This window comes from Anser cygnoides, chromosome 2 (assembly GCF_040182565.1).
Source record: "Anser cygnoides isolate HZ-2024a breed goose chromosome 2, Taihu_goose_T2T_genome, whole genome shotgun sequence".
Lineage (NCBI taxonomy): Eukaryota > Metazoa > Chordata > Aves > Anseriformes > Anatidae > Anser > Anser cygnoides.
The window spans coordinates 117,928,710-117,951,097 of NC_089874.1; the positions used below are offsets into that span (position 1 = coordinate 117,928,710).

At 40.0% G+C, this 22,388-nt stretch overlaps 1 protein-coding gene across 2 annotated transcripts in view; it reads right to left on the minus strand.

Annotated features, from left to right (window-relative positions):
- Nucleotides 1–22,388, minus strand: part of KLHL14 (kelch like family member 14) — a 64,784-nt gene that overhangs the window by 37,085 nt on the left and 5,311 nt on the right. For both annotated transcript variants that reach the window (XM_048049372.2, XM_048049371.2), the window contains exon 3: nucleotides 9,566–9,687. In XM_048049372.2, the coding sequence (XP_047905329.2) occupies nucleotides 9,566–9,687 (122 nt within the window). The remainder of the gene's footprint in view (nucleotides 1–9,565; nucleotides 9,688–22,388) is intronic.

Below are 22,388 nucleotides of genomic sequence, written 5' to 3' on the forward strand. Positions count from 1 at the left end.
GAGGAGGGATGAGGAAGGGAAGGAAGAAAGGAACTTAATCCAGCTGTGAAAAAAATAGAGGAAAATTGAAAAGAGAATGACTTCCTACAAACAGTAAGCCACCACAATGCAACTGGAACATACAACAGTGAAAACAATAACATTGAGGATGCAAAATGTGCACCTCTTCCCATTAATACCAGTTATGAAACTGAGAAAGCTAAGGCAGGTTTCTGAAATCTGTATTGCAAAAAAATGTGTACAAAACTTCTTGGAAGGACTCTGCCGTTTCTTTTAGGAACATTTGAAAGGAGAAAATTTGTATAGCATGTATCTATTTCTCAGAAAGTCAGAGGATTTCTATGTGAATTGTTTATGATTATATTTTGCCCAGCAAGTGGTGCTTTTGCCATCCTGTTTGCAACCCATTTGTACATAAATAAAATGTCACATTAGATACCAGAAAAGGGATTGCTTTCTAAAGTAAGCAAATAGGAACATACCAGAGTTCATTTTCATCTCCATACATGCCTAGCTCCCATTAATGCTACATAAATCCCAGTGCAACTAGATGAGAATAAACTCATAAATTTTACCTGAAATCATCTAAGAAACAGAAAGCCATGTTTGCAGTGAGCTCTAAATTCACACAATGCCACACAATTTTGCATGGTAGCTGTTCCAGATATCTCATTTTTTAGAGACAGTGGCCTAATAGCTTTAAGGGACATACATAGTGCTTGTGAGAACATTTCTGGTGATAGTTCCTCACAGTACAAATTATGTGACCTTACTGAAATCTTTATCTAGCCAAATGGGGCACTCTCTTTGGACAGAGGACAGGACTGCATAGCTTCCAGTCTCTACTCTACCTGGACCACGGCATGTGCATCTACAGCAGACACAAAATGCCCACAGGCTAAGATAACTTGAAATGCTGCAGATCCTTAGGACTGCATTAAGCCCAGGTAACCATGCTGTGCTGCCCACCTGGGTTTACTGGTAAAGGCATGGTAACTTGTTATTTGTATCTGTGTTTCTGGTCTCCAGCTAGCTTTGCACAAACTGTGGTCAAAGCTCTCTCTGGTGGGGCTGTGAAATACCCATTGGGACATATTTGAGGGACTGAAGTTAAAAAAATTGTGCTGTCTTGGGCAAAGTAGGAACTTGAACCTCAGTTGGCTGCCTCTACCCTGCCCCACAAGAAGTGTTGATGTGAGACAGGACATTCTGATACAATTCTGGTTTTGCAAATAAATAAAGGAAGGAATTTGTTCTCATTTTACTTTGGAGCTCGTCGTAGAAGTTGCTGCAAAATGGAACTGTCATCCTCAAGCCATCTGTAAAGATGAGTAACTCAAGTTGAAAGATGAGGTAGAAAAAGCTAAGTTCTGTGATCCAGGAGAAAGGTTTTGAGTCAAAGGTTTTGATTTACTTGCAAGGATAAAGTAGGGAGCAGCATCTCCAGGTATCAGCAGCTTTCTTTGTAAGACATCCCCACAGAAGCTTGACATCAGCATCTACTGTGGAAATGGCACAGATCATTTGATAATTCATGTTGTCTTACACCTGCCACCTTCTAACTTCGAGACACACACCTCATCTCTGCACTGTCTCAGTCCCCTGCCTAAGGATGTTTTGGAACAGGGTTGTGTCCTGTTCTTCTGTCCCAGTCAGGTTTTCAACCACAAATGGTCCTGCCTGAGCACAAGCAGCGAACAGGACATTCAGGTCACACTTCTGGACCCTGCCTGAAAGTAACTGCTGGTGGAGTTTCTGAGGATGAAGATGAGTAGATTCGGGCATGCTTGTGTATACAAAAGAAAATAAACATCTTGGAAGGCATCTTTGTATATGCAAAAGAAAATGAAGTATTTCATATATCCATGTTTCCAGAAAGGTAGGTGTTTAGAAATCTGTAATAGAGTGCAGAAAGCAGCCAACAGAAGCTGAAAGACTGTTGAGAGCTTTAGCACAGACTTAATCTGGTCTAAATAAGACTTGATAATCTTAATAAGACTAGCTGTTTCAAAGATATTTTGTAGAAAAATATATAGTGTCTAGGAATATAGGAAGAGAAAGATATCCACTGCCTATGATATACCAGATACACCACGCCTACAAATAAGGGGGATATGCAGAAAAATCTGCTTTATGAATAAGCAGAAAGACATACTTTAAATTTTACAAAAAAAAAAAAAAAAGTGAATAATTTATATTAGCCCTTCATTCCCTGAGGGTTTCAGCTAAAAGAAGGCAAAATGAAGTTAACAGATTGCTTGGTCAAGCCAAGCACAGAAAACGGAAGTTATCACAAGATACACAGTCAAAAAAACACCTGTGTAAAAAGCAGAAGCTAACAACATTGTAATAAAAAAGAAAAATACACAGAAAAAGGGTTAACATTTCTTGAAAGTTATGTCAAATGGTACTGCACAAGAAAATAATATTTAACAAATGCAGCATTCATTGTGAGAACACACTACATTTTCACTCATTCTTAAAGCTCTGTCTTGCTCTTAGATACGCAGGCATGCATCATTAATGGCACTTGCATGGTTGAATTCCCATGCATCATCCTCAGAACAGGAATTGCGGCTAACCTCTAGTATGTCACATGCAAAATATATTCTTTACTAAATTTCTGCTTCTTACCACTATGCTCTCACTTCTCCGTACGTGAAAATCATATGTCTTATTGGCAGTGCGTCTGATCACATTGAATAAATCTCCTAAATCCAGGCTTAAAGTTGGATAGTTGTACCAGTCAGTCAACTTTGTGACCTTATTTCCTGTTTTTTAACTTTTTAAAAGGGGATAAATATAGGGACAGAAAATACAGATGGCATTTATGTTTAAAATTAGCTTTTAATGCAATCAGTGCATCTAAAAAGTAGAATAAATATGAGCATGTGCATATGTGTATACGTACTTGCACAGCTTCTACACATACCTGCCATGTTTATTAAATCTGTCTAGTAGGTAATAGCAAGACTTCTTCTGCCTTAGTAATATGCTAATGCTTGCTCAAGCTTTTCAATGCAGTGCTGAAACCATCCTTGACACAGCACTAAGGAGAAGCTGCAGCATTCCAGACTGCTGGATAAATGGAGTGAGAGGGGGGAAATTTATTAGGGCTGCCAAGAACTGTTCATCAAGACACATTTTTGATTAACATAAGTGTGTACTATTTTCACAGGTGACAAAAAAGGGTGAACAGATTGTAACTGGCATATGTCAAGAGATTTAACCAGTCCATCTGACTCAACTCACTTTTTGCAAATACCACTTCTTTTACTCAGTTTGCCTATTGATTAGAGGCAAATTGAAGGAGGAAACTCCTGCTTCTAACACACTAACCTTCTTTTAAAAAGTAAAACCTCTACAGTGGATGAATTTCATACTTAAAAGAAGTAAACATTTCCAAAGCCAAAATATGTGCTAGGCATTTAGTAGTACATAAACTGGCATTTATGCTTTTGAAAATGTCTCCCAAGAACCTCTGATGTACGCATATAAATCATACTGTCTGTCTTGTAGTTAACCAACTTGGAAAAGAAAATACTGAGGAGTTTTTAGGGAAAACTGGTTAAAGCACTCAAACCCAGGAAGGACTAAGGAACTCAGCGATGCCAAAGCCGTTTCAGGAAACCAGCGGAGCAAAGGTTTTGTTATGAACTTGCCCAGGAAGGACAGAGCATCATTCTGTATAGGAATAGCTGACACAACCAGGTGTTACAGAATTGCCAGAGGAAGCAGGAAAGAAGAAAATACCGCCTATCCCTGCAGAAATGGTTGGGATGGGAAGGGAGTGACCCAGGTTTTCTGATGCTAGTACATGAATCAAACCATTTTACCTTTCTTTCATGTGACTTCTGTGTGGGTAGAATGTGTAAGAAATAATGCTTGTGCAGCTCTGAAAGGTTTTGTAGAAGAACCAGCACGTGTAAGTGCTGTTTGACATTCAAAATGTTGTTACTGAAGATGAAGGACTGTTGTCCAGGAGGTTGCACTGTCACAGAACGCATTCAAGGGAAATTTGAAATGTCCAAATGACAGAAGCAAAAATAATGTATGCAGGTAAGACTACCTGAAGCGGGGACTGCCTCGTGTAAAAATGAACACAGCTAACCTGGTGAAGGAAGATGGACCACCTTTGTGAGGGCAGCGTGCATGAAAAGGTTACTGGCTACTTGTTAAGATCAGTCAGAGGAAGACAAAGCAACTGACAACTCCTTGATACTGCGTGGTTGCTGCTGGCATGGAAAGAGGTGGAGAAGGAAACTGAAGTGCTTGATTCACTGTTTGTCCTTACATATTGACCAAACACAGCAGACTGAAATAAACCTAGTAAAGAGCAGGGAGTTCACAAAATTCAAGATGATTAAAATAAGATTACGGGATAACTAGGACAGGAAGTAACCAGAAGTGAGTGCTGGTTATTTTGACAAAACTCTTCAGTTTGGTGACCTTCAAGACATTTCCCTGTCTTTCCTAACCAAATATGTCACCTATGTTATTCTTTTAATTGGACAATGACAAATGGCTTTTACATTAGTTTAAAATCCAAATCTAATGCACTACCTAAGCATAACTACATTATCGCCTATAAATATATTTACCATTATTTTAATGCTTATTGAATCCTCTTCATGGTTTACACAGATGATGTGGTTATCTAGGGAGGTTAAGGAATGTTACAATTAGCATCTTCTTAAAAAATAAAGTACTGATATGGAAGAAAGAACTACTGCAGCTTCACATGATGAACGTGCCATGTAAGAGTTCAGTAACATTTCCAAGCGTTTTACCCCTTTGTGCTTTACATAGAAAAAAAGTTCTGCATTGAGAGGAAGATTCACTGTATACCTAAAAATCTGTAAGAGACAATTTCTCTCCTACTTAACACTTATAATCAGACAGATGGATACATTGCGATGGAAAAAATACCAAAAAGAAAAAAAAAAAAACCAACCCCAAACTAAAACAACGACTGCATCATTTTTATATATTTCTTTCATTCTCTGTTCAGGTAGCAAGAAATCTAATTCCAGTTGGATCAGTCTCTTGTGATATTTTTTTCTTTCATTTAATATATTTTTAAATGCTCAGAGGCATTATGACAGAAAAGCATGTATTTTTTGCCCTGGTTTATACCCATCATCTTTACCATTACAACAAGACAAAAGCATTAAAGTAAAATTAATCATGTCAGAAGATTTTAGCAAAAAACAAGGGAGACCATGCATAAAGCATCGCTTTGTCTAGTGTGAAGTCACGCTCTGATTAAAAACATATAATGAAAGTGAAAGTAATACATCATTGCCTTAGCAGTAGGGTTTTTGGGAGAGCTATGCAATTCTGAGCACAAAAAATCTTTATAGGCTCTGAATTTCGAAACTTGCAAAGATTATAGAATAATTCTAACAAACATTGTTTCACTTCTTTCAAGTTTAATTAATCTTAAACATTGTAGGTAAGGCAAACAACCAAAGGAGCTCCATGATTAAACAAGGATTACTATCAGAACTGTAGCTCAAAATTAAGAGAGAAGTAGCAGTAGCTGGTTCTGGCCAGGGAGGGACGAGGTTGTGACACGGGGACCCCCAAACAGTTCCAAATCCAGTAAGTAGTTATGAGGACTGCGAAACATCATGGAATAATGAAAATCCCTTAACAGAGCAGAACTTTCACTGTTAATAAGGACCCATCAGCTTCAGTTTGTGTCACTGCCAGTAGCAGCCTGGCGCTGTTATGTGACATAGGTAGCACCCAGTTAAAAAATGAACCTGGGGTTGTGTATGTGTAAGCAAGACTGAAGAGAAATCACGCAGTAAAGAGCTGTTCACTCTACTTGGCCATACAGTCTATAAAATTCTCTACTTTGCTCAGGCATGACTGTACAGTAAGAAATGTTTCAACTTGTACAGCGATGTGCACTTTATGAATCTTAGGTTAGGACTGTAACCCCATCAAATAAAATTAGGCTTGTGAAATGCCACTTGCTTTCTCCTTTTTTTTTTTTCTTTACTCTGTCTCTATCCTTTGTTGCCAACATAGAAAAAATAACTCCATGAGAAACACCAGACAGGAAAAATACACAGTAATACTAGACTGTGAAAAATCTACTGATCCCTTGAGCCATAGCATTCTTGCCTATAGATGATGACATTAAAAAATTGGAAATGGGTGCGTGCTTCCCCTCCTCTTCTGGATCTATGAACAAGGCAAGTTGTTTTCCTGATTCCTTTAGAATTACTCCCATTAGTATTGATGCATTTGGTGCTTTGGGTAGCCAGGCAGAGAGAGGTGGGCAGTATCCCCTGCCAATAGATCTAGTCTCGTAGTGGGAACAAAATGAGATTGCTACTCTCCTGAGCTGTCATACTCAATAGCTTGTGCTGTTCCACCTGCAATCGTCTTCACGGCTCCAAGTACAGAGCCACGGCTTACATGGAGGCAGTAGCTCTGGTGGCTGATGTTCTCGTGTTCCCTGTGCATCGCACAAGAGAGGACACAGAGCCCTAAGCAAATGAGCCACTTTCATTTCAACAGCCACCATCCACACAGAGAAGAAAGGAAAAAACACAATAGGCAAGCAGCTCTCTTTCACACTAGTTTGCAGACCTTGCTGAGTAACTTCTGGAGCTCCTCTCAGTGGAGAGTGACAAGAGGAGCCGAATCTCCTCCTCAGTGGCTCTGCTCCTTCACCCAGGACTAAGTTTGCGAGCTTTTTTCCCGCTTTCACTACCCCCAAATGCCACTGGCACAGAGAGCAGAACATGAGTAATGCAGATGGAAGCCGAAACATTTGCTAGTACAGGAGGAAATGAAATACACCTCAGGTGATAATGAGATAGGAACACCCTGCAGCACCAGACTGTAAGGACTTCTTTTCATCACAGAGCCTCGCCAGCAGGACATGGCTTTTACACGGCTTTCCCTGTTCACCAGGAGGAAACTCCTCACTTACCATGATGAGTGGGGAGTGATCTGTAACCTCAGGACCAACAGCACTAAACAAGTGAAAAACAAACAGAAAAAAACTCTCCCTCCCTCACTGCTGACTGTAGGATAGAAACAGATCAATTACTTTCCAAAACTGTTCACTGGGACAGAGCTAACAGTCAAAGGATAAACGGTGGACATAAATGTACTTCTTCCTAAATTGCAAACAAGTACATCAAAACCAAAGATAGCACAATGTCCCCAAATTCCCACATATCAACTAAATGTCATAGTATGCAGATTTAATACCAGGAGTGCACTGTACTATTACCAGGCTATACTGTGACTAGGTTGTAGTCGTCCCTAAAACAGCTCTATCACAGTTCATATCTTTAAATCCAAGCACTCCTACACTACAGAGTCATTCAATGTCTTATGGAAAGGACAGGACAAAAGTTCTATGCCAACTAATCCCCACTTCCCATCCTCCTTTATGGTAAATTAGAAAATAAAGCAGGAGAATACAAAATCTGCATACCTGAAACTCTTAATTCATCTTAAAAACAAAACAAAACAACAAAAAAACTATTACTATTTGTCAAATAGCAGTATTTTCCAGCAAATCATGCTTGTTAACATTGTGTTAACATTGAGTCTTTTTCACTGTGAGAAGACGTGCATTCTCCTCAGTGTATCTACAATCCTAGCCCAGGCCAATAGGGCATCCCTTCCTAGATTTTTTTGTAAAAACATAATTGTTTGTGTCACAAGAGGGCTGTGTATTTTACAGTCATTGTCTCAGCCAAGACTGAAACAGATCCAGGGCTGAGCAACAAGTGCTTGAACACAAGCTAGCTAGGACTGCAGCAGATGCAGTACCTTTTAATAACAGCACAGAAAGTATCGTACAAAAAAACAGGATGGAAAGAGAATTGTTGTTTACTATCTGTTACAGTAAACCAGGAAAGACTGCGTTATTTTAATAAAATTATACAAAATGGTTCACAAACACCTTTTAACACCTCCATAAATGGTTGTGTTATTCAAATACTAGCTATGAATTCAAGTCAGTATTTTTAATCACAACATTTAGATATCATGCTTCCAGGTACGTTTTCCCACAGTTTTGGAGATAGCATCACATTGTAAGTAACCAAGAACTGAATAAATTTCATTCTCACAAAATCTTACATATCTGTAGATACCTAATTCAGAATAAAGTCATTTCTTTAATTCAGTGGAGGGCTCAGGTCTTGAAGCAAGAGTTCCATTTCTCCTATCAGGGTGAGCCACTGTATTAGACACAACAAATTCAAAACTACAAAACACTTTGGTCCTACATAGTATCACTGATTTTTCACTGACCATTTTTAGAATTTTCTTACACTAGTTACATAGTTAAGTATCCTATTTCATGATTCTGAAAAATATGAAGTGTAGCATATCCCATAGTATAGATGCTGTAGACTTTTCTAATAGTTCATACAAACTTTTATAATCGCCTTTCTTACATAATGCCCTCAACTATTAATCCAGGCATCTAAATCAAGGAAGTCTTTATGTTGAAGCATTTTCAGAAAGGCTCCTAAATTTTCCGTGGGAGAAGGGAATTTGCAGAGGCATATTTCAAGTCCTGCATCACACCAGTCTTTTTAATTCTTTTTCATCCTAACCTGTGCATATAACGTAAAGGTGGATGCATCCTGTTAAAACGTTTGAGATAAGTGATGAAGAACAGAATTCTGTAAAAGGTATTTTATTGGGAAAAAAAAGGAGGTCTATCAGAAAATCCAGGTTTTACCAGTTGTCCAGTTTTAGAAGTATGGCTTTGATTTATGGATCAAAATTGCTCATTTATTATTTTATCTATACTGCTTTGGGCAATTTTGACAGTTAAAATTTAGTTTTATTGACCAAGGCAGCCAGCTTAGCCACAAGGGGACTAATGCACACATAGCCTGCTGCACTCAAGAAGCTATGATTTGATTCCATGACCAAGTTAGACTGGGAATCGCAACCAACACAACACTAAGTTCCAAATCTCAGTGCTCAAGGCAAAATACTTGCTCTAAAACACAACCAGCCTGTAAAAGAAGGTGGGAAGGAATTTTGTGATAAAAGCCTCCATGCACTGTTTCCTGTAGCTGACATATTCCAGCAATGCTTCTGTCAGTAGTGGATTCAAAGCAGCAGAGAAGAAACCTTTCTTTAATGACTGTGGACAACAGATAAAGCTGGAAGAAGGAAATGAAGATGCAGAGGAGAATTGAAGATGTGCTCTATCTAGTATGATGGCTTACCACAGATCTGACAGAGAAAACGGTCCAAGAATTGTCTTTTTTTTTCCTAAACTAGATTTTATTCACATATACATAAATATGCATGTATTCATGTTGCAGGATGAAAGACTTACAAGTTTACTTAAAAAACTTACTGGAATGATTTTAAGCCAATGTTAATTTAGGCCTATCCTATTATAAAATTAGCATCTTCTGCAATCTCAATTTATTGCTCCATTGTGAAGCCCCTTGTGATACATAAACAAATCTCTGAAGAGAAACAAATCAATAAAGTGTCTAATTTGATTAACCATGTTTTTAAATTCATCAAGACAACTGCACAAAAATAAACCACTTACTTGTCAGTATTTTCCACGTCTTCTTTTCATCATCATAATACTGAACCAAATTGCTGGGTAGCCGGTCAGGTCCGGGAGGCAATCCTCCAACCAATAACAGCATTTTCTTATTGGAACGAATTCTTCACCCAAAACAAGAGGAAAGATGAACAACCACATTACTGAAGAGTATTTTTAGTGGCAACAAAATCATAACCATCAAAAGAATGTTCACTGCTTGCAGTTTTCTATTTCATTTTTTGTGTTTCTTTCCCCAATCGTATCTTAACAATTTTTTGAACCAAGCAGAAAAATGATCAGAAAAGCTGCATATCTCTCTACTCACGGAATAATAAGCTTCCTTTATGCAATTTGTTAGAGGTTCATTCTAGAACGACCTTTTTCTTATATTATCCCTTTAAATCATCACTCTTTACAGCTGAATACACATGAAATGCTCTGGAGTTGTACTAAGGTTAAGCATTAAAGTTGCATGTCAAAAATCGTATTAGTCAAAATCATTATTATAAGCCATTCTACACTCAAAGAACCTTGAAAAAATTAAGGTTATGCAGAGAGTTTGTGAGCCAACTCTTTAATCACACGCTGAACTTCAGATACGTAGTTTAGCACAATTAGCAGCACTGGGCTAACGGTTATGGGTTAAATGCTCCTTACAAGCACTTTTGTTTGTTTAATTTAGTCCAGGCTCTTGCTTTCTCTCTCCCCCACCTCTCCCCCCCTTTCCCGTGCTCTCCCCCTGTGCACCACTGGCTATAGCAACACCAATTGGTAAAAATGAGACTGTGATGTTGTTGTGAGCCTCCCCAGAGTGGAGCCCTGCCAATGCTTGCCACTGATCCAGCGGCATGAACCTGCTCAACTGTGCAAAGTCACTCTAATTCCCTCCCTCTGTTTTTCTACCTTCTCCCCCAGGGGGCAACCACTGAAAGGAGTGACTACCCACCCATCAAGAGCTGGCAATTCGCTGCTATTAACCGTGACCGTGATTCCCAATCTGCCTGGCAGTTCTTAAGAACAGGACTGCAATGTCTCATATGCAGTAAAAGCGGTTATCTGCACCCTGGCCTCCAACACTCTACCTGATGAATGTGCGATTTCTTTGCAACATTAAGGGATTGAGCACAATTGGAAGCAAAAAGGGGAGGGCAGGCCCAGACCCCCGGATGAGTCCCGGTGCTTTAATAGTCACTTCACATACAATTGAACTTCCGTCAGTAATACTAAGCTCCAGAGTGGTAACACTGAAATAAAGGTCTACGCTCAAAGCGTTCCTGCTGTGTAGGAAGGTGTCGTAGCCTGGAAAATTTGCACCAGTATGAATGAACGTGCAGGAGGACCGTGCATTTGCTGGAAAGCACCCTTGCCAAACACCAATGTTTTCCCAGTCAGAGCAACATCATGATCTGTACCTCAGTCTGTAGGAAACCCTGCTGGTCAAAAAAAGCCGGAGAAGGCCACTGAGCAGAGCCATGAGCACAGCCTTGTGAGGTGCCTGGGCGCTGCAGTCTCAGCAGCACACTCGGGAGAGGATGCTCGGCCGCTGAGACATGCCAGCGGCTCAGCGCCACTTACTGCCGAGAAAGAGCGCCGGCAACAGACTAATCCACATCTGTACAAGCACCAAAACGAACTGAGTTGTGCTTTAGAGGCGCACAGCCACCCAAAATGAACTTAATTCAGGAAGGGAGCACGCAGCTCAATACCTGACCCAGACGATGCTGAGGAATGAAACCTTTCAAATGGCTCTGCAAAGGACAGCGACAGACTGCAGCTCCATCTATCACAAGGGTGGCCAGGGAATTCTCTGGCAGACGGCCTTGTTTGTTTTTAAACGAATTTAGGACTCGCGGAAGGTCCCGAACCGACGGCGGGGGAAGCGGCGGGCCTCGCGTGGCGGGCGGGCGTCACGCCGCACGGGCAGTGGCACTGCAGTGCTCTCCCACGCTGTCCCCGCGCCTCGCCCCCAGCTTGTGGGGAGCCCCTGCAGCCCTTCAGCCTTCCTGACAAGCCAGCCTCTGACCTCGGTACTAAAGCTGCTACTTGCTGTCAGATGATGACTGTTACCTGCCCACCAGACTATGTCTGGGTATGGGATCGGGAGCCGTCTCGCGATCGCTGTCAGCACGGACTCGATGCGGTGAGACCAAGCTCTGGGGAAAGCTTTCACAAACACTGCCAGCCTCTTGAAACGTTCAATCTCCCCAGTAAAGTTTTTAATGAGAGAGCATTTGATAAAAACTACGCAACGCAGGAGCATGATAAACTATTTTTGGTACGAGTTAGGGATGACTGCACATGTAACAAGTGGCGGAGCAAACCAGGGCCATAACTCAGTTATGCATGGCCATCCCTAACGATAGAGAATAAATTGTTTATTCCAACCCCCTTGTGTTGTACGTTATATCACAATCAACTCCCTGTGTATTGTAAAATCCAGAATGCCCTTGCAAGGTTTACTTGATAAAGGAGTTTATTTTGATTTTCATCTTTCATCTGTGAAACTCCCTTCTAACTCCAAAGCACTGTGAAAAACCAATGAATGGCCAAGGCTCAATAGTTAAGGTGAAGAATGAAATGTCAGATGTAACTCTGAGTTTCCAGACTTTGGCAGCTGCAACTATCCTTAACATTACTTCCTCAGCTAAACAATCTGAGAATCTGCTATGCCCTGAGAAGGACTAGCACTGCTATATGGGAACGTTTAGAAATATTTAATATTTTTTCAGTATTTTACACGGGAAGTAGCATGAACAGAAGTCCTTAATTAAAGTTTAATATGAAATTAATAGCTAGCATAGTCTCTACCAAAAGCACCGGGAATTCTCACATTACGAACAAGAGATGAGTTGTCTCACTGAGAAACGTACAGTATCTGACTAATCTACACTGAGAGTTTTTCCAGTGAGCCACGTAAAGATAATACGGTGACAAGATATGCATGTTTTAAATTGATGTATTTCCTTGGAGACAATTCTGCTTTTTAAGTTTTGGTGTGAATCCCCACACTTTAGGTTTTGAAATAAAAATTTCTCTACTCTATTACATTGCATTGCATCTGTGTTTGATATCACACTGAGCAGTCCTGTTAAATCTTAATATACATCTTAACACATATATTAAAATATGAAAGACATGGAAAAGATCACTGCTTATATGCAGAAGCCTTTTCTAAACATTAATAAAAAATGTAATTCAGTGAAACACTAAGATAAATTCAGAACTAGAAAATACGTGTAAGGTAAAGTTTCTCCCTTCCTGCATTATTACATATTTGCTATTTGGATACCTCGATATTACCCCGTCAAACACTTGGCGTTGTATCTGAAACAGTCTCTTTTCATAGTCCTTACTTCACAGCGTAATACGCTGCCCGGTCACATACTGCGGTTCACAGTGTCCCTAGCAAGGCTATTATGATCATCTTGTGTTCAATTAACAGTAGCAGGTCTCAGTCAGGGAAGGCTAAAATAACGTTAACCATGAACAGGAAGGCTGATGTCACACAAAAAGCTGAGAAAAACTTACCAATGTCTTATCCCCAAAGTATTTCTTCTACCAAGAATGCAAAACTCTAGTTCTCATTGAGGTACACACACGTTATTATTCTGCACGCACTTTGCAGTTTTTGTTCTGCAAAGATTTTAGAACACTTAATTCACCTTAATTAAGTTTCTGGGTACCCCATGCGGTATGAAATTTGTTTACTTACAGGGCTGTAAAACAAAATATATTTTAAAGTCAACATTTTCCAACTTGTATGGTTTCATTAAAGCACACAAACCTAGGAATCTGAGAACTCAGATAAGTGACTTTGCTGTCAGAGATGTTGAATACCCATCAACATACCTAAATGCTGCTGATTTCCAAGGTCACAGGAGATGTGCATCAGCTCTAAAATTCAGGTCACTTATTCTACAGTCTAAACTAACTGCAAATACACTGGACAAAATGCTGAGCCCAAGGGAATTTATCATCTTATGAAGAATCAGTAGAAAAGACAGTGACAGATCTCAATAATCCTGACAGCCTTGTCCACCCAAAGCTCTTTTGCAACCTTGATAGCTTCATGTTAATGGAGAACGCATTAATGGGAAATATTCTTCTTGTACATTGTTTTTCTTTATTAGCATATCCATCAATCTTGCACTGCTGGGTTTTCCTCATCTAGGCACTTAGTAGAAGTTCATTCTGCAAAGGCAGGCAACAAAACAAGCCCCACCCATGACAGCTTTGCTCCAGATTCTTTCAGTTTTTTAAACAATGCAGCAAAGTTCCCCTTTCTGCATTGGTGCCTGCACAGAGAATAGAACACAAGAGAATAAAATGAAGAATGGCAATCTGTGGTCCTTCATTCCTTCTGTGTAGTGCTACATCAGAAAGAAAACCGCATCTTAGACATAAAGGTGATACTGGTAATCCATGAAAAAAATGAAGACTATTCCAAGTCTAATTTCCTCTTAACTCAGGACTGCAGTCAAATAGCTGGACTTGCTCTTTGAATATAGACTGTCATCATGGCTTGAGCCAGGTGGCTCTTTGGACCAGGAAACTCGCATACATGGGTTGCCTCGCTCCTGTTTGAGCTCTGATCTTTCATGCAGCAGAGCCAAACCAAACTTCAGATGTTTTCTCGTTGAACTGGGACTCGAGTGCAACTGCCAAAAGACCAGCTCAGATTCAGCAAGACCACATGAATGGGTGGTGAATTTAAAGCACACCCACAAATCTCAGCAGGCCAAAGGATTTGAGAAACTGGAGGATAACACATTGTGATACTGTCAAAACAAGTAGCAAGAACCTCAGGAAAACTGGCCTGTGTTAGTATGCAGAAACAAAGTATTGCAGTAACGTTTGGACAACATAATAAACAGAAATAAACAGTCCTTAGCATTTCAGTTACTGACCTTTTGTGTGTTAACACTAAAGGCTTAATATAACCTTCAGAAACCAGGATGGTCCTCTGCAAAATTTTTCTTCCAAAAAGGCCTTTGAAGGAGTTTTGTGTCCAACAAAAATATAATGGAGAAGCCAGTCGCTGTCTGCAAATCTGAACTGATGATGCAGACATGCATTTACCCGTGACTGAAGAAACTGTTTTGCCATCACAGAACATGTTATGAGATCTTTAGCAATTATCTTCCTCACTCCTGGGTAGGCATTTCAGTACAACAACAGCATCTTATGAAAACTGCTTCTTTCAATGGATTTTGGCTTCCGCAGTTGACTGCAAAGATAGCCATGATTAGCAACACATGTTTAATAGACAGAAAATATCATTATCCAGGAGTTTAACTACGAACTTGATGAAAGCCGTAAGACAGAATGCAAGCTTTATTTTGGACAGAGACATTTTGTGAGGCTTTGTTAGCATGTCAGTGAATTAACAAACATTGCAATCTGTAGGTGAGTAGGCATCCAGAATCTTTTCCCAACCCCACAGCACTGCCAGGGCAAGGACCTAAGCTTCCACAGTCATCAGACCAAGTCTTGCAGCCATGGAGTTCTGCTGCAACTCTGACCCACGGGGAATATCCTTCTTCTTGTGGGCAATGGACAGACCTAAAAGAACATCTGTTTTGTCAGGACCTAAAGGATGCTGAGGATTACCTAGGTCTCTTTGCAAATTATGACCAAGAAATTATTTAACTCTTAGGTTCAAAATATTTTCACAAACACATTGAACATAAGTTTCTTCATTAATTGATTTTTCTTACTCTTCTAAGGCACATCTATTGCTAAAGCCCACCCAAAGGAAAAAACACTCTATTAATATCATACCTAAAAGCCAGTCTGACTGTTCACTTTAGTGCCATGAAGATTCTTGTTTTCATCTTTTCATTCTCTTTATAATCCTGCTTAACAGAAAACCCAGAGTACACGTTTTCATTGCAGCAAAGCTTGCAGCGACATCCAATAAGCATTATTTGGTGATGCCCAACACCCACCTGCTCTGCTGCCTGTTTTCTATATATTGCAAAGCCCTGCTGACTGACAACAGACCAAATTTTAGGATCATAAATACTAAGCTGGGATGCGGACATAGATGTCTTATTTTTTTCCTATGAATATACTCAAATGATTTTTATTATTATTATTATTATTATTATTATTTTATTATTATTATTATTATTTTCTACTGCATTTTATTTATTAAAAAAAACCAAACTGCATGAGAAAGAAGGAGAGTCACTGGTAGCTCCAAAAGCATTTTTTTTTGTCTCCACCTAAAAAGCAAAAGTCTACACGTAAGTGAATCTTATGTCTGACAAGCCATATTGAACTGCTGAAAAGTTACATGACAAGTTAAGGTTTGCTTTAAATGCCTTTATATCTATAGTTGCTAGGCATTTTTCCATTCCTTGCACTAAAATAACTTACAAGGTGTTTGGAGCTCTGAATACCTGATTTTTCTTTATCAATCGAATCCTATTGCTGCTACTAATTTAGAATGGTCTCTAAGCACATCTCAAAGAGTTAGGGTAATTTTTTTAGCTGGAAAATATTTGAAATGAATGTCTCCTCCTTTTGGAGTAAGATCTTCTGATCCACTAGCTGTCTTAAGGGTGGGCCAGTTTCCTGGAAGAGTGGCATCTATCATCAGCGTTTCTTTGGGAGGAACCCAGAGGAATGTCCTTTTCATCTCTGTCTCCCTGTATCACCAGCCTATTCTTTATGTTGACAGGAGACTGGTACCGCTTCCTCAGAAAGGTTCGCAGCAGCTTTCCCATAAGGAGTTTTGCCAAGGTCGCTGTATCCCTACACGACACCATTGTTCCTTACAGCTTGAGACAGGCTTTAATGGATGCATCGTCTGTGTGATAAGCTTATCTCCCTGAACATTTCCTTTATCAAATGTATCACTCCCTTTGCATCACGGTTAGGTTGCAACCAACTCTCTTTGTGTGGAAGTTTCTTGTGAACCCTTGTTCCAGCATTGCAATTACAGGCCTAATTGCCTTCTACGCCTCCTATAAGGACAACATCCACACACATAGATCCGCTGAACACATCTTTAAATTCACCAAGAGCCGAATGCTGAAGCTAACCTTACTAGCAACTCAGCGAATATCTGAAGCATTACAAGGGACCTAAATCACAGTAATTTTAATAGCAAATCTTTTACTGGCACTTGAGTCACAAAGTCTCCCATGTCATGAATTGTATTGGCAAAACTATGCAAACAACTGATTTACCATACTCTTGGCAGTTCTGAAGAATCTTGAAAAAATTCCCTTCATTCTGAGTATTTTAAAAAATAAAACCAAAGAAACTTTTGAAATTTGATTTCCCCTCCTCCTCCTATTTTTTTTTTGTTGTGGACAGAGATGGTAAAATCGAAATGTTTATAGAACGCTTCAGGGTGGTCAAGCGCATTTTTCTCTTGAAAAATTTCAATCAGCTCTTTTTACTGACATGCAACTTCACACGACCATGAAAAGTCAGGACGTCCCTTTTTTGTCTGATTCTGTATTGGATGTCTATGGCTACAGGAGGTCTCCGCATCAGAGGTTGTGTTCTCCCCAGCTGAGCCTCCTTTTCTTTAGGAAGCTGAGGAGAAGCAGCAGAACCTGCTGCTGCCTCACATGACTATGATGGGTTACCTTTTCCTTTTTTTTTTTTTTTTTTTTTTCTTCCTGAAAAAAAAGCAGCAGTCAGGGGAAGATGAGAAGAACCCACTGTGGCATCAACCTCTATTTGCTTCCAGCTTCAGTGCAAACCGTCTGTTTCCACTGAACTTGGCAGCTGATAGTATTTGCTCAAAGTTCATTGTCTGCTTTCCAAGAATACAGCAAGAAGTGTTGACTACTAATGGCAATAGGCATGACGGTCTTTAAAGAAAATTTCAGGAAGCCAGCAAATATGAAAAATGATGCCAGAAAGGGTCTAGTAATGAATTTCTACTTCCCATATTCTCTAATTTCTTTAGATGGTAGTTTGGTAAACCTGTAATTCCAGGCAGGATCTTCTTCAACAACATCAACAACAGAAAGGGAAGCTTACAGAGCAGTGGAGGCCAACCAAAAACTTTTATTTAGGATGCCAGTTAACTCTGATGTTTAATCTTTTCAGGCCATACTTTGCAAAAGTATAACAACTTACTTTGCTAGCTATGAAACTGCTTTAATTTTTAAAACATAAGAATAGTGTGAAAAAATAAAATGCTGTTTCTACAGATTATGAGCATTTTTTTTTCCATAAGGTGTGTTTAACAGAACTGTTTTTTTTTTTTTTTTTTCTGGAAAAATACTTTGCCTTGATTTTGTGCTCTGTGTTTGCTCTCCTTGTTTCCCTTGCCCTCAAGGCTTGTTGTACTTTCTCTTTTTAGTGTAAACTGAAATAATTACACCGTTCCACCTCTGCTTCATTTACTGGTCAGTAGCTACAGACTCAGAACCTCAGTATTCTCCCACTCTAGGGAGAAACTACAGTAATCCAAGGCAACAAAATGCCTTCAAAGACTGATTGCAGACAGGGTCTGCATGACCCTCTCCTCTCTCTCTCCCCTCTCCATGTGAGGGGAATGTGTGTCAGGAAAAGAGGACAGAAAAGCTTCAAGACAGGACATGCAGGCATCTGAAAAAAAGGTGTGTGGGATGTTCACCTTGATCCTAATTTGTAAGTGGTACAACCAAATCACACTACAAGGGCTTTGATAGGGAATGCCCGTATTTAGGAGTCTCTACACCATTTGTGGCTCATGTTCTCCCTGTCACAACAGTTCTGGACTGCGCTGCCAAAGCTTGGGCAAGAACAGCACAGGACCTTGCGAGATATAACTCCACTCTTTCAGGGATCCATAGGATTTGTGAATGAGCTGCACAGAGTGCTGCAGATCATGGAAAGGGGCATTATTTATTTATCTACTTATTTATTTATTAAGTACAGGAAGCTCCCTTTTTCTCCATCACTTTATCCCCAGTTTGAGTGGTTTAGTGGCTTGAGTGTTTTTTTTTTTTTTTTTTTTTTCCTACATTAACTTCATTTTCCCTCTAAAACAAGGGGGCTTGGAAGATTTCCCCTGACTTTTCCAGTGAATTATTATCCCTCTCGGAAAAAGTTTAGACAGGCAGATATGTCTATATGCATGTGTCAATACATACAGAAAAGGGTGCAAATAGCACCAGGCTGGGATTTCCATCTTCTACTGCTCTGCCTTCAGATTTCTGTCAGGTGAATTTTAATAAACGCAGCCTGTGCCTGCATTTCTGTCCCCCCCTGCAAGAAACAAATGCAGGCAGCACTCCTGCAGGAGGATCCCAAGGAGAAGGACAGCAGCCAGAAAGGGGGAGGAAGCCGCAAGGAGCAAGGTGAAGGAAAGCCAAGGAGCAGCACAGCCCAACCAGCTGCAGCAGGAGAGCTGAGCGGAGAGGTGTGGAGCAGACAGCATCAGTCTGTGAGAAGTAGGAAGCCTGGTGTAAGGCACACTGAGGGGCTGGGGACGATGGCAGCAGAGGATTTGAGAGATGGGGCAGGAGGAGGTGAAGCTCAGGTAGGATGGATATGGGAGGTGTCCTACCTGGCAGAGCGGCGTGGGAGCAAGGAGGAGCCTATGAGGGGGACTGGTAAGGGAAAATGAGTAGTTTGGAGGTTCGAGAGACTTGGAAGCAGTTCCTTTAAAATAGGAACTGAAATCCTGGTGCAGAAAAGAGAGATGGGGAAAGATATAGAGATATTGGGACCATGTGTTGCCCATGGAGATAAATCAGTGTGGAGTGGCTGGCAGTTTACAAACTCCAGCCAGGTACCTCTGACCAGAACATGGGCGCACATGACACTTGGCACCCCTTCTTCATCTACAGCTGCTGGAAAGACAATTGCCCATAAGAGAGACCATTAAATCCTCTTTATAAATTACCTTTCTCCTAACAAGTACTGTAACTGGGCCAAGAAAGTGGCTCTCCCCAATGCTACCGTAGCTCTTGAGGATTACACATGCCATTAGGAAGGTTCCAAAGGACTGACCCACAGCAGTGGTCCTCCCTTCTCCTGGATATTCAGACATCTCTCCACTTGCACTTCAGCGCTAGCCTAGCTGCAAAGGCAAATAAATGCACGTAAGGCAAGTAAGGCAAGTAGGTGAGACTAACTAGGATTAAACTGACTACAGTTCTGTGGTTCACTTCCCTGCAGCCTCTAATGTGTCAGTCTCCTTTCTGCAGCTCAGCTGAGAGAGTCCTGGCACAGGAACAATTTACTGATATTAATTCAGGCACATAAGACCTGATCCAAAGCCCACTGAAATAAACCCGAGCCTCACGTTCACTTCATTCACACTGTAATGCAAACGTTAGTAATTCAAGTACATTTTAAGGTGTGGTTTTTATCCGGACATTAATTTGGAGTCTGAAATATTTCTCATTTGCAATAAACCACGAGAACAAATATTAGTTAAAAATTCAAATATTGGCATTGGGATCACAAAGGGTCAGGTGGCTAGTTACTAGAATACATGACAATGTATTTCAGGGAAACAAACAAGCAATTTTTATTTATTTATTTTTTTTACAACCATCAAACGTACTCAATGAGATCCTATGAAAATCTTAGCAGGAAAAGAAGTCAAATTGAACTATAAAATACGCAGACAATAGTGCGTTCAAGAAGGAAATTATTTAGTTGCCAAGAGACAACCAGTTTGTTCAGATTTTTAATCTCCCCTCTGTAGAAAGTAAAACAGACTGGGTATATGCGTCTTCTGCATAAATGCTAGTGTCTCATGCTGTTCTTTACTTTACATTTTCCCTCTTCATCAACAGTGACCACCTTTCTACTGAGTGAAAACTGGTCACACTGTCTTCATCCCCTGTCAGTTTAATTTCCCTGACATTTTCACTAATATGACAAAATACAAAACAGTCTGGATGACACCCTCTCTCTGCTGAAATTAAAAGAAAAATACAAACCACTACAATCAGCTTCGGTAGGATCAGAATTCACACTTTTAATCTCTTGAAGGTCTAGTAACTCAGGGAACAAAAGTATAGAAAAACAGCTGGGTCTGTACATTCTGGGACTTCACTGAACCCAGAAAACAGACAGCATGGTCAGGCTTAGCCTTCTTATCCCTTTGTCTTTTTATTTTCCTCCTTTCTCTTTCACTCTCTAATTCCATATTTCCTGCCTATGACTTTTTCCATCTCAGGTCAGTTGGTTTATCCCCATCCATTTTTCCTCCCCCACATCTGAAATAGGTTTTCCAGAAACTAAAATGCTCAGCTGTTATTGACAACAGCTGCTGTTTCTGCCAAGAATTAGTTGCTTTTTTTTCCTGTTTTTTTTTTTTTTCCCTTTTGTTTCAACCACTCTCTTTTTTATTTGCCTTTTTTTTTTTTCTCCCCGTCCCCAGTTCCCTGTTTTCCTGTTTGGTTTGCTATTCTTTCTCCCTTCCCAGCTGTACTTCTCTCCCTTCTTCCCTCCCTCATTTGTACTTTCTTGCTTCCTTTATTTAGGACCTGTTTCTCCCCTGAGGTGTCTTAATTCCTTTCTTTTTCTGTATTTTTCCCCCCTCCTGGTTTTACTTTCACCACTCTCCTCTGCCTTCAGCTACCTGATCTAGCTATACAGACATCTCTCTGCTGCTCTTCCTGGAAATCCATACAGAAGCTAACCTGCCCAAATTCCTATTGATTTCAATAGGAGTTGTGTGTGTTCTGCGACTGATAAACAACTCCTGGGCTATAACAGGCTGCCTCTTCCCTCCCAGAGTACCTTATTGTGTCTGTCTGAAACAGAAAAAATGTAAATAGTTACAAGCAAGTAAAACCATAATATCATCACAATGTTCTATAAGAAAGCAACAATGTTTATGTAAAACATTTAATGATAAGCTCTGTAATTTAAATATTTTTCTATAATTCTCCATTTTCTGTCTACAGCTATATTATGCATTAGCACAAATAAAATTAAAAGTAAAAACTAGACACTTCACACCAGAGATGTGTTTTTAACCATTTTCATTGTTGCAAGTAAACATTGAAGCAATAGTAATTCTCATTAGCTCACTCATCTTTAAAAGTGAAATTATTTCCAGCAACATTGTAATGCTCTAACCCAGAACTTTTTAAAAATTGAAAACATATAGACTGTATTATACAAAATGTATTGTATTACACGATAAACCACAGAGACATTTTAATCAACTCAATATTCCAGTGAAGTCCTGAGAGTCAAATAAATAACCAGAAGACGAACGTTCTCTCTAAATGCCTTTTCTTCTCAGAACTACAGAAAACACATCACAGCACAGTTACCCGTGTCTTTCAGGCTTAGCCAAAACCGTTTCAGTCCTATGTTCATGGTCACCATAATGGGCCCAATCTGTTCTATGCTGAAGTCAACTGGAATTTCTTCAACTGATCTTAGAACTGAGTATGCCTCAGGAAGCTTTTGCAGCAGCTTACATGCTGAGGCCTATTTTAGGTGGAAATCACAGAAGCCAGAAAGTTCCAGCATAAACCCGAGAAGGGGAGAGCAAAGTCAACAGAATTACTAACTTGCTTAGAGTTAAATGCCAGATGTAACTGAAATACCCATCTCCCATGAGGAAGTCCTAAACTCAAGACTGTACGGCAAGGTTCAGAAGTTGGGAATGTTATTCTCAAGTTTTTAAGACAACAATCTTTTAGTTGCTGTTATTTGAAAAAATAGTTTTTACAAAATTGTATGGGAGCATTCAAGCATTTACCTTCACTCAGGAATTTTCAGAAAAAATCTGCTCTCCCTGCAGGTAAATACCACTTTCTCTTTTTGACAGAGTCCCACAAATGTAGCACAAAAGACAAACCAGACACTGGTCCCAGCCCAGGCATTCCTAGCACTG